Here is a 13,829-nt window from a genome sequence, read left to right as displayed (position 1 = left end):
TTTATTGTCTTCTTTGCACATTTGGAAATTTATGTTCAATGTAGCTTTTCTTTTGAGACTTGGTGTTGCTTTTTAATAGTTTAGTACATGTAAATATTATTTTAATTCAAATATATTATCATTTTCTTAAAGTCTGAGACCACAACCCAGTAGATTGTGCAGTGGATTGTGCAGTAGATTGTGTCTCAAGTAAGTGTTTAATACTTACTGAACTGAGATTTGAGCTGGGTCCTAAAACTTTAAATGAATTACACCCTAATCCCCACTCACTAATCTATTCAATAAGCATGTATCTGAGTACCTAAACCCTGTGCTAGGAGCTGGGGGGATTTTTTTTTTTTTTTTTTTTTGAGATGGAGTCTCGCTCTGTCGCCCAGGCTGGAGTGCAGTGGCCGGTTCTCAGCTCACTGCAAGCTCCGCCTCCCGGGTTTACGCCATTCTCCTGCCTCAGCCTCCTGAGTAGCTGGGACTACAGGCACCCGCCACCTCGCCCGGCTAGTTTTTTGTATTTTTTAGTAGAGACGGGGTTTCACCGTGTTAGCCAGGATGGTCTCGATCTCCTGACCTCGTGATCCGCCCGTCTTGGCCTCCCAAAGTGCTGGGATTACAGGCTTGAGCCACCGCTCCCGGCCGAGATTTCTTTTAACCTCTCAGTGCCTCTATATTTTGAGATGTCTTTCTCTCAAAATTTCTTTCCAGCCTTTAAAACAACCCCAACTGTCTGACAGTTTGCTGAATTGCCTTGGGCCCACGATCTCTCCGCAGTTAATCCTGTGTAGATATTGTCCCGGTTTATCTTCTTCTATTGTTTTAGATCTGACTTTACTGAGTTACTGTTCATCTTACTGGTTCACCTGGCTTTAAATCTCTCTCTGTCTCTTCTCTTTCTCTCTGTGTGTGTGTATGGGTGTGCACATGTGTGTGTATGTTTAGGTCTCTTTTTAGGTCTCTTGTGTACTCATTGTGGGGCTTAGCCTAGTTGTCAATGCTCCCCTCCCTGATCACAGTCCAGTTAAGGCTGGCCTAAAAGTGGCAAACCCTTTTCCCCTCCTTTCCTCTAGTCCAGAGTCCAAGATGTGGGTAGAAGTGTTCAGTCAGATAAAACTATCTGAGAATGCCAGTGTCTCCCAGGCCACCCACTCTCCTGGAGAATTTTGAGAATGTCTTTTGTCCCAGCCCCACATAGAGAAGAATCCTACCAGGCAATACCAAGGTACCAAGCAATCCTGTCTGTAGTAGCTTTATTCTTCCTCCTCACTGACATTCCCAGGGGCTTTATGAAGGGTGGGGAGGGAGAAGGGGCAGTTCTGCTGTTTGGAGGGGTGTCAGGGTCCTCTGAGGAAAGGTGGGACATATATCTGGGGGCAGTAAGGCTGTGTGGGTTACTTTCTCAGGTCTTAGATTTGCTACTGTCTGTGTCTTTCTCTGAGTCAATTAGTCTTGATTTCCACATCTGTTTTGGCTTCAGCCTCTCTCACCTGCCCTCTTCCATTACCCAACAGCCTGACTGCTAGCTAGTTCTTGCCATAGTGGCCCAAACTCATGCTGCTTTGTAGAGGTGGGAGGGGAGGAGATCATGGAAACAAGGGAAACCTCTTGCTGACACCTGCCTTTCCTTTCCCAGGCCTCCAGCCCCCACGCGCATGCTAGGCCTCCTTATCGGGGTCAGGACGAACCAGAGGAGGCCTACGGGGAGAAATAAGGAGACAGAGGGAAAAAGCATTGAGAGGAGCAACGGAGAGTTGGGGGCAGAGTCGGGGAGATGCGGGAGGCTCCCTCGGGAGCAGGGTCGCCCAAACCCTATAGGAGGGGAAGGGAGGACGGATCGCGCAGGCTCTGACAACCCAGCCCAGCCCCGCCAAGGCTCCCAGGTTTCCTATCTCTTTCTCCTCCCAGCTCCTCTTCCTCTCTTGTGAAATTTCTCCCCAGAGCCTCTCCTGTGCCAGCCGATCTCTGCTTCTGTATGTATTTCTTCCTCTGCCCGGTGTCAGTGACTGTCCGTGGGTCTCTCCATCTCGCGTTTGTCTCTGGTCTCCAGTTCAGCCTCCCGGCCTGGCCCTCTTGGTGGAGGGTGCTCCTGGTGCCCCTCCCCGGGCAGCACTATTGGCGGAGAGGTGACGAGAAGGCGGTGTCTAGCCGCCCTCCAAGGGCAGGATTAGTCGCGGCGACCCAAAGGCGGGCAGGAGGTGGGCCCGGCTGGGAGGCGGGCGGGGCCACTGGGGCCGAGCCCAGAGCCCCGGGCGGTCGCATTGTTTTCCTCCGCGGATCCGCGGCTGGACTCGGACCCAGGGCTCTCCCCACAGCGCCCTGGACCCCAAATTCGAGCACCATCCAATTCGGACGCTCATTGCATCTCGCCTGAGTACAACCACGGATTGCGAACTCAGCGCAGCGCGTGGCCGCTGGCAGTCCGCGGCGATCTCCATCTCGCTGACCCGAATCCTGGAGCAAGTACCCGGGGCAGGGAAGGGGCTGCGGGGAGGCAGGGAGGGAGCAGGAGGGCGCGGTCGGCCGGGGCCAAGCTTCTGAAGCGCCAGGGGACCAGGGAGGGTGTCAGCGCCCAGTGTGCCTGGCTGATGGAGAGGGTCAACTAAACTGGGGTGCAGGGAAGAAGGAGGCACGGTATCCGAGTCCCGTAACTGTACTGGTGGGAGCAGAGTCTGGGCACCTCATTCAACTGGGCTTTCTTCAAGTCGCATCCCGCTGGATTGGGAAGCGCGAAAAGGGATTATTTGAGGCGCGCACCGTAGAGAGGGTGGAAAACCTGGCCCCTTGCTTTCCCGGCAGGGAAACTAGGGATCCGAGACCCGCGGAGAACTAGACCCTCCTGACGTCCCTGAAGGGATGGGAAGAGGGACGCATCGTTCTGGACTTTGTGTCACGGGTGCTCCTCTGTCCTTGTGCAAGCCGGAATCTGAGCACCCTCTGAAGGGTTGGCTCGTGCAAAGAGGCGGCGAATGGGGTCCCCGAGCAACCCCGGTCCCAGCGCCTATCTCCTTCCTTCAGCCCGCTCGGCCGGGGGCTTTGTTAGACTGAGGTCTCCCAAGGAGGATATCCGAGCTGGCAACGGCCTCCTAAGCCCACGGACCCCACTCAGCGCCGGCCTTACGCCCGCCCTCGTCGGTTCTCAGCCTCTGGCCCTGTTTCCCTGGCCTGGGAGACCCGCCTCCGCTCCCCAACCCCTGCTCCCATCCCCTCTCCGTCTGCGCCTGCAGGCCCCTCCAGCCCCTCCTCCCGCTAACGTGGCTCTGGGACCCGGTCCCGGCCCAGACTCTGCTACCGGCCCCTCCTCGGAGCCCCGGATCCAGTTAGGGGGAGACACGTCGAGCCCCTGGCCCTAGGCCCACCTCTTTCGAGGCTCTAGACACCTGGGTTGTCCTGGTTGGGGGTTGGGTGGGAAGGAGGGTAGGTGCTGAGTGTGGGGCTAAGGGCTGAGAGTGGGGGAAATGGCTTAGAGAAAGGAAGGCTCCGGTTCCACAGGCTCCTTGGCGCGACCCTGCTCCCTCTGAGGAAGGTGGACTGGGGCGGGCGACCAGCCCAAGGCTTCCTGCTATTGTCCCCAGCCCAGTCTCCCCTTCTCCATCCCTTCCACAGCTCTGCTAGACTCTGGCTATGACCCCAACCACTCCCCAGAGGTGGCTTCGGGGCCAGGAGAGAGAAGGGCTGTTTCCTCTTCCCAGCAAGGGGAGGATCTGGAAAGGGGAGAGTCAGCCAGGTCTCTCCCATGTGCTTCAGATGGGGGGGTGTGAAGCAGCTCGGGTTCTTCCAGGGCAGAGTGATCTTTTCTCCAGGCCAGGAGTTGAGGAGCTGACCAGATGCTGCTCCCCAAAAACAGCTACAAGAAGCCCTCTTAAAGATGTATCATAGCTGAGTCTAGAGGCCAGCCAAGCATTTTTAGAGGCTGGACTAATCCAGCCTAAAGTGGGGTGTGAGTGTGTGTGTGTGTGTGTGTGTGTAGAGTGGGTGGAAGGGAGGCACAGCCTGCTCTCTCAGGGAGGAAGGAAAGGGCTGAGGGTGCTAGCTATCAGATCATTTTGCCTGGAAATGAAGAGCATGTAAATGAGATGCAAATTAGCCTCTATTGTCCCTCGCTAAGGCGCTTTTGCTAAGAAGGCTGTTGGATTCTGAGGGCTTTAACATGGGAGTGGTCGCCATGCCCCACAAACTCTCCCAGTGATCCCCTTTGCCAAGGTAGTTCTAGGAGTTTCTAGAAAGGGGCCATCCCCTTCCCCTACATCTCTGGGCATGAAGCTACCAGCACCTTTGTAACCAAACTATTAAGAAGTGTCATCAGCTTCCTCCCATTTTCAAGGCAGCATCTCCCCTACCCAAGCCTCAGCAGACTTTTCTTGAATTTTTACATTTACTTGTAAGGGATGTGGTAAGGGGAGTGTAACACAGTCTCTTCCCTCCTTTGTCCTGTCTTCCATCAGGTCAGAGGTTTCCTATCCCACTCAAGCCCCCAAAGGAGTCACCACCCCAGGTAAGGAAAGGGCAGCAGCTCCTGAGGGCACAGGGTGGAAGCAGGCAGGACCAGGGAAAAGAAGAGGGGCTGGCTCTTCTCCCCACTTGCCAGAGACCAAAGTTGTTTCCAGGGTGAAGATACCAGTTGCTCAGGGCAACTTGGAGGCAGGGGGGTGGTGGGAAGAGCAGGTTGGGGAGGATGAGAGACAAGCTATGTCCCTTTCTCTTCCTTTCTCTTCCCCCGGGAACAACAGTATCCGGAAACATGTCAGGGGAGGGAGGAAGGCCCAGCCTTTCAACACCAGAGGGTCGTTAGCTAGCTGCTACTCTGCCCCTGGGGAAGGGGGGGTCATCATTAGGTGTTCCTACTCTCTTTCCTCCTCCAGCTCTCTTGGGACCCCACCTGACGTCAGCCTCCCCACCAGTGATGCTGGATTGGGGGTGGGGGGACACTTGGGTCCTGGCTCCAAGAGTAGAATTACTGGGGAGATGGAAGGGGACTTGGCATGGAAGCTTAGGGTCTGTTTTAGGGGACACGGTGGGATGGGCAACTAAGGATTGGTAAAGGATAGTTATCTGTTCACAAAAGAGAGGATTCTCACCCTTCTTGACCTGATTTTTGGAGCCAACGAAGCCCCTCACTTCAATTTTAGGGGAAAGCAGGAAGCTGGTATATACCTCCTACTGTGGGCCCCAGACAGGGTCATTTGGCTGAGGGAGGCTGATGGGTGGAAGACCTGTCTCACCATCTCTTCTACCATATCCATCTTTTCCTGGACTTTGGGCTACAATTACCTGCCTGTCACTGAATTATTTATATTTTAATTTCAGAGGCAGCGGATGAGGGAAGGAAGGGAAAGAGGGGCACGTTTAGCCATTTTGCTTCACTAGTCCCTTGTACCCCTGGTTTCTCACAGGGGGTGGGTCTGCTTTTCCCCACTCAAGTACATGCACTCGTTCTTAGGAGCCAGGGAAGGAGCAGGGGGCTAGAGAGCCTGGAGGGGGTGGCACAGTGGTCGGGCAGACAGCTGCAGCCAGAGCTAAATTTAGCCTCTGATCTGGCTTTGATGCACATTCATTTTTGGTGAAGACGGTCCCCCCCACCAACTCTCCTCCCTACTCAGTTTCTTCCCTAGCAGTGAAAAGGGCCCCCAGAGCTTGAGCTTAGACCAGAACAGTGACCTCTAGGCTGCTTCCCCCAACTCTATCTTCCTCAACTCTCGAAAGGACAGTGGCAGCCACACAGCTGCCCCCGCCTAGGCGCAGTGTCTGCATTGCTCCCAGAGTGCCGTGGGGTGTCTGGGAGGGAGGGGGAGTCAGACATGGTGCCCTCTTTCTCCTCCCAGTGCCAAGGAGTCACTATTTATAATTTTAAGGCTTCAGTCTCTAATTATAGCTGAGAAGGGGTTAGCAAGAGGGGGGCCAGGAGGTGTCACCTACTGAATGTCCCAGACCCAGTCAGGAGAGAAGAGGAAAAGCTGAGTGAGAAGGCTGAGGGGCGGGGGCGGGTGTGTCCTGTCCTTACCTGGGGTCATGCATGCAGGCCTCACAGCAGCCAGTTTGGGCCAGTTGGAGAGGGAAGGACCTTGAGTGACAATGACAGCTGGCTGGGACTGGGGCAGTGCTGGAGAGAGGGTTCTTTTCCCCCACCCCACAGGGTCTTCTGGGGATAGACCAGGAGAGGAGCCTTCTGGCTTGCGTCAGGGGAGAGGGAACTTGGCTCCTCCCCAACTTTTCCCTGTCTCCCCTTTCAGGGCCGGCATATGGGTGAGGGGGCACCCCCTGGGGCCTGAGCTGCCCCGCACAGGATGCCCCGTGCCCCCCACTTCATGCCCTTGCTGCTGCTGCTGCTGCTGCTCTCACTTCCCCATACTCAGGCCGCCTTTCCCCAGGACCCCCTCCCTCTGTTGATCTCTGACCTTCAAGGTGAGTGCCCAGTACCTACCTTGCCCCATCTCTGTGAACAATTAGAGACTGAGACCCCCTGTGTGGGAGGCAAGATGCAAGCAGGCTCCCAGCCTCAAGGAAGCTGACAACCAGACCAGCAAAAGGAAGCAAACAGGTAGAGTGAGCTGACACCTCCTGCCAGCTGCTTCTCATTCCTGGGCCTGGTTTCTTCACTTACAGGCAGCATCGTGTGGACGTTAAGAACGTGGACTCTCAGCTAGACTAAACCTTAGCAGGTCTGAATCCCTGCTAAGCTGCTCACTAGCTGTATGACCTTGATTAAGTTACTTAACCTTTCTTTGTCTCAGTCTCCTCAGCTGTAAAATGAATATAATAGTATTCTGAACCAGTGGTGGGTACTCAGGAGGCTGAGGCAGGAAGATCACTTAAGCCCAGGATGTAGTGCTCTGTGATGGTGCCTGTGATTAGGTACTGCAGTCCAGCCTGGGCAACACAACCAGAGTCCTCCCACCCCCTAACCCCCTACCCCATCTCTTTAAAAAAAAAAAAAAAAAAAAGGCAGATTAAAAAAAAAAAAGTCGCCAGGCACGGTGGCTCACGCCTGTAATCCCAGCACTTTGGGAGGCCAAGGCGGGTGGATCACCTGAGGTCAGGAGTTGGAGACCTGGCTGACTAACATGGTGGAACCCCGTTTCTGCTAAAAATACAAAAAATTAGCCGGGCTTGGTGGCGTGCGCCTGTAACCCCAGCTACTCAGGAGACTAAGGTGGGAGAATTGCTTGAACCCAGGAGGCAGAGGTTGCAGTGAACCGAGATTGCACCATTGCACTCCAGTTTGGGCAATGAGAGTGAAGCTCCATCTCAAAAAACAAAAAACAAAACAGTCTTCTACCTCATGGAATTATTTAGGGATTAAATGAGGTTATACATGTAAAGTGCTGAGAACACGGTATGGCACAAATAAATGCTTTATATGTGTTTGCTGTTATTCTTAGCTACATAGAGAAGGCCTAATACTAGTTCAGTGGTTCCCAACACCTCTTACCCACCTCTCTACCACTGGTACCACCAATAAGCCCAGCATGATAGAAAGCATAAACCCACTTTTTCTGAGAAGAACCTTTATCTATTTGCAGTTCCTGTTATATTTGTAGGATTTAGAGTAATTTTAAGGATGGAGGAATTGCAGTTGGGTTACTGGGAGTAATTGTTGAGGGATATATAAGAATAGCAAACACTCCTATGTGCTAGAAGCAGCTCCAAGCACATTATAAATGTGTGTTTTTTTTTTTTTTTGAGACGGAGTCTTGCACTGTTGCCCAGGCTGGAGTGCAGTGGCACTATCTCGGCTCCCTGCAAGCTCCGCCTCCTGGGTTCACGCCATTCTCCTCCCTCAGCCTGCCGAGTAGCTAGGACTATAGGCACCCGCCACCATGCCCGGCTAATTTTTTGTACTTTTAGTAGAGACGGGGTTTTACCGTGTTAGCCAGGATGGTCTCGATCTCCTGACCTTGTGATCCACCCGTCTTGGCCTCCCAAAATGCTGGGATTACAGGTGTGAGCTACCGCGCCCGGCCAAGCACATTGTAAATGTTAAATCATTTATCCCTGAACTCTGGCTATCCTTTGACCACTGATGACTGTGATTTCCACCATGATCAGGCCAGGTGGATGCTGGAGGTGAGGTGGTCAGAGGAGGCAGAAACCTTGGAGGGCTGAGGTGGCCTGTGAAGAGCCTTGAGGGGAGGGTGCAGAGGGCTGGGAAAATGGAGTGAATAAATGCTCCAGTGGGACAGTGCACAAAGTGGGAGTGAAAGGAAATTGCTAGCCGTAAGGCAGTTCCAAGAAGGGACTAGGCTCAACTCTGGAGGCAGACAGACCTGGATCTGAATCCTGATATCTGCCACTTCCGAGCTAAATGAGCAAATTCCTAAATGACTTCTAGCCTCAGGCTCCTCAACTGTAAAATGGGGCCAAAGCTACCTCATAGACCATGTATTAAATGAGACAATGCATGTGAAGTGCTAACACTGTGTTTGGCAGAGATTAAGTATTCAGTGTTATTGGTATTAAGAATAGCTTTTGGGCACTCTAACCTCACACATCCACCGTGTCCGCTGCTGGGTTTCATCTGGTTGGAGAGGGTGTTGGGGAATTTGTGGTATCCTGGCTGGCCCTCAGCACCCTACCTCTCTATGTCCTCTAGGTTCTTCCCCATTATCCTGGTTTCGGGGCCTGGAGGATGATGTTGTGGCTGCAGAACTTGGGCTGGACTTTCAGAGATTCCTGACCTTGAACCGGACCTTGCTAGTGGCTGCCCGGTAAACTGGCCGTGGCACAGTTGTGGGGCAGACATGCATGCTCCTGGGCAGACATGGGACCTGCATGGCCACTGCAGCATCTTGCAGGGGACACATGCAGGTGCACAAGCCACGGGGCGTGGACATGCTTGGACCCAGAGCACAAATGCCAAGGCATGGAGGAAGTGGGGAGGGGAGGGGCAGAAGGTCTGCACTGTTTGTCCCTGAACAGCTGACTGTGGGTAAGGTGGGGGCTAAGGAGCTCAGCTGGGGTGCCTTGACTAGGCTTTGATCCCTCCTTACCTACCCCTTCAGGGATCACGTTTTCTCCTTCGATCTTCAATCCCAAGAAGAAGGGGAAGGGCTGGTGCCCAATAAGGTAAGGGGCTGTGTGGGAAGAGGTGCAGACATGGAGATGAGGCTGGGAAAGGTCTAATGGGGGTCAGGTGGGTGGGAAGAAGAATCCAAAAGGAGCCATAATGTCAGGAGGGAACCCAGTTGCCCCATGATTTTCCCTCTTCAACTTCTCCCTTTAGTATCTAACATGGAGAAGCCAAGATGTGGAGAACTGTGCTGTACGGGGAAAGCTGACGGTAAGGAGTGAGACAAGAATGTGGAGGGGAGAGGATTACTCTGCCCCCAGTCCCTGTCCAACTGGTCCTCTACTATGCCGAATTTCCTTCACACTTTTTCTATCCCAGGCCACAGGGGAAAATAGGAAGGAAAGAGAATTCCCGATTTTCAGTTTCTCTTTCATGCCTCACAGAAAAGAAAAGTGAGGCTCAGAGAGGCCAAAGGATTTGCCTAAGGCCAGAGGGCCAGCAAACAGCTTACTTGGGACTTTATCTCACATTGCTCTGTTGTGCTCAAGAGGAGTAGCCCACCTTTCTTTCTTTTTTTTTTTTGAGATGGAGTCTCAGTCTGCCGCCCAGGCTGGAGTGCAATGGCAGGATCTTGGCTCACTGCAACCTCCGCCTCTGTGGTTCAAGTGATTCTCCTGCCTCAGCCTCCCAAGTAGCTGGGATTACAGGCGCACATTGCCACGCCTGGCTAATTTTTTGTATTTTAGTAGAAACGGGGTTTCACCGTGTTGCCCAGGCTGGTCTTGAACTCCTGAGCTCAGGCAATCTGCCCACCTTGGCCTCCCAAAGTGCTAGGATTACAGGCGTGAGCCACCGCGCCCGCCCTGTAAGCCCACCTTTCTATTACCTCCTGGTCTCAGTCCCAGGACCCTCTGTCACTGACCTAGAATTTTGGGTTCTCTAGGACGAGTGCTACAACTATATTCGTGTTCTTGTTCCCTGGGACTCCCAGACGCTCCTTGCCTGTGGAACGAACTCATTCAGTCCTGTGTGCCGCAGCTATGGGGTACAAAAGACAGGGTGGGGGTTAGGATGGGAGTTGGGGGGACCCCAAGATGGGCAATTGGTTTGATGGGAAAGGACCAGGAACTGGGGTAGGGGAATGGGAGTGCCCAGAATTCAAGGGTCCAGAGGGGCTGGGGAGGAGGCAACGGGACAGGAGGGAATAGGCTGTGGAGCCAGACTCCAAGACCCTGAAGATTCTAGGCATCTGCTCCCTCTGTCCCCAGATAACTTCGCTGCAGCAGGAGGGTGAGGAACTGAGTGGGCAGGCTCGATGCCCCTTTGATGCCACCCAGTCCAACGTGGCCGTCTTTGCAGGTGGGCAGCTGGGCATGTGAGAAGAAAGCATGTGGCTGGAGGGAGCTCCTGCCTTAGCTCCTCTCCCAGTGGGTCTTTCCCCCATTCCCCTGAGTGGAGGGTTGAGGTAGGGGCCAGGGCCAGGCCTAGGTAGGGGTGCAGGAGGCCCTAGAAGAGGCAGGATACAGATCCCTAAGCCCTCCCCTGACCCCACTCCATCCATCCCTCCAGAGGGCAGCCTATACTCAGCCACAGCTGCGGATTTCCAGGCCAGTGATGCTGTAGTTTACAGAAGCCTTGGGCCCCAGCCCCCACTCCGCTCCGCCAAGTACGACTCCAAGTGGCTCCGAGGTCAGGGCGGGCCTGGGGAAAGGAGACTGTTCCTGGCGGGGAGGACTGTGGTGGGGAGCAGGCAGATGGTGTGGTAATGTGTACGTATGCAATGGGGAGAGCGATGTGGGGCCAGGAGCTTCTGAGCAGGTACAGATACTCTTCTATACCCTTTCCTGTCATTCCCCATCTTAGAGCCACACTTTGTCCATGCCTTGGAGCATGGAGACCATGTCTACTTCTTCTTCCGCGAGGTCTCTGTGGAGGATGCTCGGCTGGGGAGGGTAAGGAGGTGGGCATCAGGGTGGGTAGCTGGAGGGTTCTACTGGATCCTGAGAAGCCAGTCTGAGTGGGAAGAGAGCTCCTGACCATAATCTCCACAAAGCAATTCTCTGGACTCTCACCCCTCAACTTGGAATAGCCCTGAGCCATCTGCCCCCACATCCTGCTTATCCCTCACCCTTGACCCAAATTGTCCTACCATGTCACACCCTTCATTCACTGCGCCCCTCACATTGCTCCCTTGGTGCTCTTTTTTTTTTTTTGAGACAGAGTCCTGCTCTGTCACCCAGGCTGGAGTGCAGTGGTGTGATCTGGGCTCACTGCAAGCTCCGCCTCCCGGGTTCACGCCATTCTCCTGCCTCAGCCTCCCGAGTAGCTGGGACTACAGGTGCCCGCCACCACGCCCGGCTAATTTTTTTGTATTTTTAGTAGAGATGGGGTTTCACTGTGTTAGCCAGGATGGTCTCGATCTCCTGACCTCGTGATCCACCCACCTCAGTCTCCCAAAGTGTTGGGATTACAGGCGTGAGCCACCGCGCCCGGCCCCTTGGTGCTCTTAACTCACCACACTCCTTGCACGCAGCTGGCCCTGTGGGTCTGTCTCACCATTGTCTACTCCACTCTCCTCCCCTAGGTGCAGTTCTCCCGCGTAGCCCGAGTATGTAAACGTGACATGGGCGGCTCGCCTCGGGCCTTGGACCGCCACTGGACATCCTTCCTGAAGCTGCGGCTCAACTGCTCTGTCCCTGGGGACTCTACTTTCTATTTTGACGTTTTACAGGCCTTGACTGGGCCTGTGAACCTGCATGGCCGCTCTGCTCTCTTTGGGGTCTTCACCACCCAGACCAATAGGTTGGTACTAGGCTGACTAGTGTGACCCAATCTGTCCCCTGCCTCACCAGCCTCCAAACTCCCCTTTCACAGCCTACTGATGGGGGCAGTTAAGGGAACCTCTGAGCAAAGCCAGTTTGCTGTGTCGCCCACCATTTTTTCTCCTAGTACGGCACCCAGTGGCTGCCTCACTGCCTCAGTCTCTACCTCCTAACGTGGTGTGAAGGGTGCCGCCACTTCTTCCTGGGGGAAGTTGTGCAGTTCCTTTCAACACCTATCCTGCATCTTTTCTGGCTCCTCCAGCATCCCTGGCTCTGCCGTCTGCGCCTTCTACCTGGATGAGATTGAGCGTGGATTTGAGGGCAAGTTCAAGGAGCAGAGGAGTCTGGATGGGGCCTGGACTCCTGTGTCTGAGGACAGGGTCCCCTCACCCAGGTACCCAGGATGGAAAATGGCTTTTGTGGGGGCATAAGCAAGCAGCGTCTGCCCCCAAGATGGGATTGTGAGGAGTGAGTGAGATGTCTAAGGCCTCAGGGTGAGAAGCTATAGCGAGGTGGCAGCGGGGCCGAAGAGCTGCGGCAGGGAAGGGGAGCAGTGCTGTGAGTGTCTGTGTGGAGGGGGAGCAAGGCTTTCCAGTCAGGTTTGGGAGCAGTAGGGGGCACAGAGCTTAACTGAGCTCCAGCTCCCAGTCCCAAGGTAGCCCCTTCCCATTCACCCACCAGGCCAGGATCCTGTGCAGGAGTAGGGGGAGCTGCCTTGTTCTCCTCTTCTCGAGACCTCCCTGATGATGTCCTGACCTTCATCAAGGCTCACCCGCTGCTGGACCCCGCTGTACCACCTGCCACCCATCAGCCTCTACTCACTCTCACTAGCAGGTATGGTGCTGAAAAACACTGACCACTGCCCCCATTCTCAGCCACCCTCCTCTTTCTTTGACCCAATAAGGTAAACCACATTGGCGAGAGGAAGTACTTGTGAAAGTAGAAGGGAGAGAGCTAAGAAGGGAATCCTGGGGCCTGGGGGAAGGGCACAGGCGCAGCTACCAGGACAGCTGGGCTCTCCCTGAAATGCTCAGGCTTCCACTAGACAGGTTCCCTGACCTGAGGCCCTTTCCTCCAGGGCTCTACTGACCCAAGTAGCTGTGGATGGCATGGCTGGTCCTCACAGTAACATCACAGTCATGTTCCTTGGCTCCAACGATGGGACAGTGCTGAAGGTGCTGCCCCCAGGTGGGCGATCCGGGGGACCTGAGCCCATCCTCCTGGAACAGATTGATGCCTACAGCCCTGCCCGGTGAGGCCTTTGGAGGGGAGGCTCCCTGCAGAGCAGGGATGGGATGGGAGGTAGCAGCGGCAGATGTGGGAATAGGTTGGAAACATCAAAAACATTGGCTTTTGCAGGGTGGGAGCTCTGGGTTAGAGAGGCTTGGCGAGAAGCCTGGACAGTGTGGTAGGGCAGGGCAGCTCCATGGGTTATGCTCAGTTGCTTGTGCGCCTCCCCACTTTCTGTTCTTCCACTCACGCAGGGAAAAGGTAGCCTCATCTGTCCATCTCTGGTTCCTTTTGGCTTCACCCTAGGTGCAGTGGGAAGCGGGCAGCCCAAACAGCACGACGGATCATAGGGCTGGAGCTGGACACTGAGGGTCACAGGCTCTTTGTGGCTTTTTCTGGCTGTATTGTCTACCTCCCTCTCAGCCGGTGTGCCCGGCATGGGGCCTGTCAGAGGTGAGAGGGGCCTGAGGCCAGGCCCTGTGTGGGCAAGCTCCCCGGGCCAGCAAGAGCACAGAAACGAAGGTCTTTGGGGTGGCAGGGAAACACAGGGGATGGCTGCGGGGTGCGTAGGTACCTCAAGCATTCTGAAGGTGGGCAGCAACCAGGGTGTGGAGAGACTGAGGTGGACTGGAGAGAATGGGGCTGGGAGACTCCTGTAAGCCAGGGTGGAAAGAGGCAGCAGAATGGAAATGGCTGGGCGCGGTGGCTCAAGCCTGTAATCCCAGCACTTTGGGAGGCCGAGACGGGCGGATCACGAGGTCAGGAGATCGAGACCATCCTGG

At 54.8% G+C, this 13,829-nt stretch overlaps 1 protein-coding gene across 1 annotated transcript in view; it reads left to right on the top strand.

The window, feature by feature from the left end:
* Window positions 1–2,248: 2,248 nt before the first annotated feature.
* SEMA6C (sema domain, transmembrane domain (TM), and cytoplasmic domain, (semaphorin) 6C) overlaps window positions 2,249–13,829 on the top strand; it is a 15,156-nt gene continuing 3,575 nt past the window's right edge. The window contains exons 1-15 of the mRNA XM_011937959.1: window positions 2,249–2,447; window positions 4,434–4,483; window positions 6,219–6,390; window positions 8,579–8,693; window positions 8,988–9,051; window positions 9,209–9,265; window positions 9,939–10,040; window positions 10,264–10,354; window positions 10,565–10,684; window positions 10,859–10,947; window positions 11,580–11,797; window positions 12,080–12,211; window positions 12,499–12,651; window positions 12,896–13,069; window positions 13,354–13,500. Coding sequence (XP_011793349.1) covers window positions 6,273–6,390; window positions 8,579–8,693; window positions 8,988–9,051; window positions 9,209–9,265; window positions 9,939–10,040; window positions 10,264–10,354; window positions 10,565–10,684; window positions 10,859–10,947; window positions 11,580–11,797; window positions 12,080–12,211; window positions 12,499–12,651; window positions 12,896–13,069; window positions 13,354–13,500 — 1,580 coding nt within the window. The 5' untranslated portion in view covers window positions 2,249–2,447; window positions 4,434–4,483; window positions 6,219–6,272. The remainder of the gene's footprint in view (window positions 2,448–4,433; window positions 4,484–6,218; window positions 6,391–8,578; window positions 8,694–8,987; window positions 9,052–9,208; window positions 9,266–9,938; window positions 10,041–10,263; window positions 10,355–10,564; window positions 10,685–10,858; window positions 10,948–11,579; window positions 11,798–12,079; window positions 12,212–12,498; window positions 12,652–12,895; window positions 13,070–13,353; window positions 13,501–13,829) is intronic.

Source organism: Colobus angolensis, unplaced genomic scaffold (genome assembly GCF_000951035.1).
Source record: "Colobus angolensis palliatus isolate OR3802 unplaced genomic scaffold, Cang.pa_1.0 Scaffold169, whole genome shotgun sequence".
NCBI lineage: Eukaryota > Metazoa > Chordata > Mammalia > Primates > Cercopithecidae > Colobus > Colobus angolensis.
Note: the sequence above shows the minus strand (reverse complement) of the source record. Positions and strands in the feature narration are given on the sequence as shown.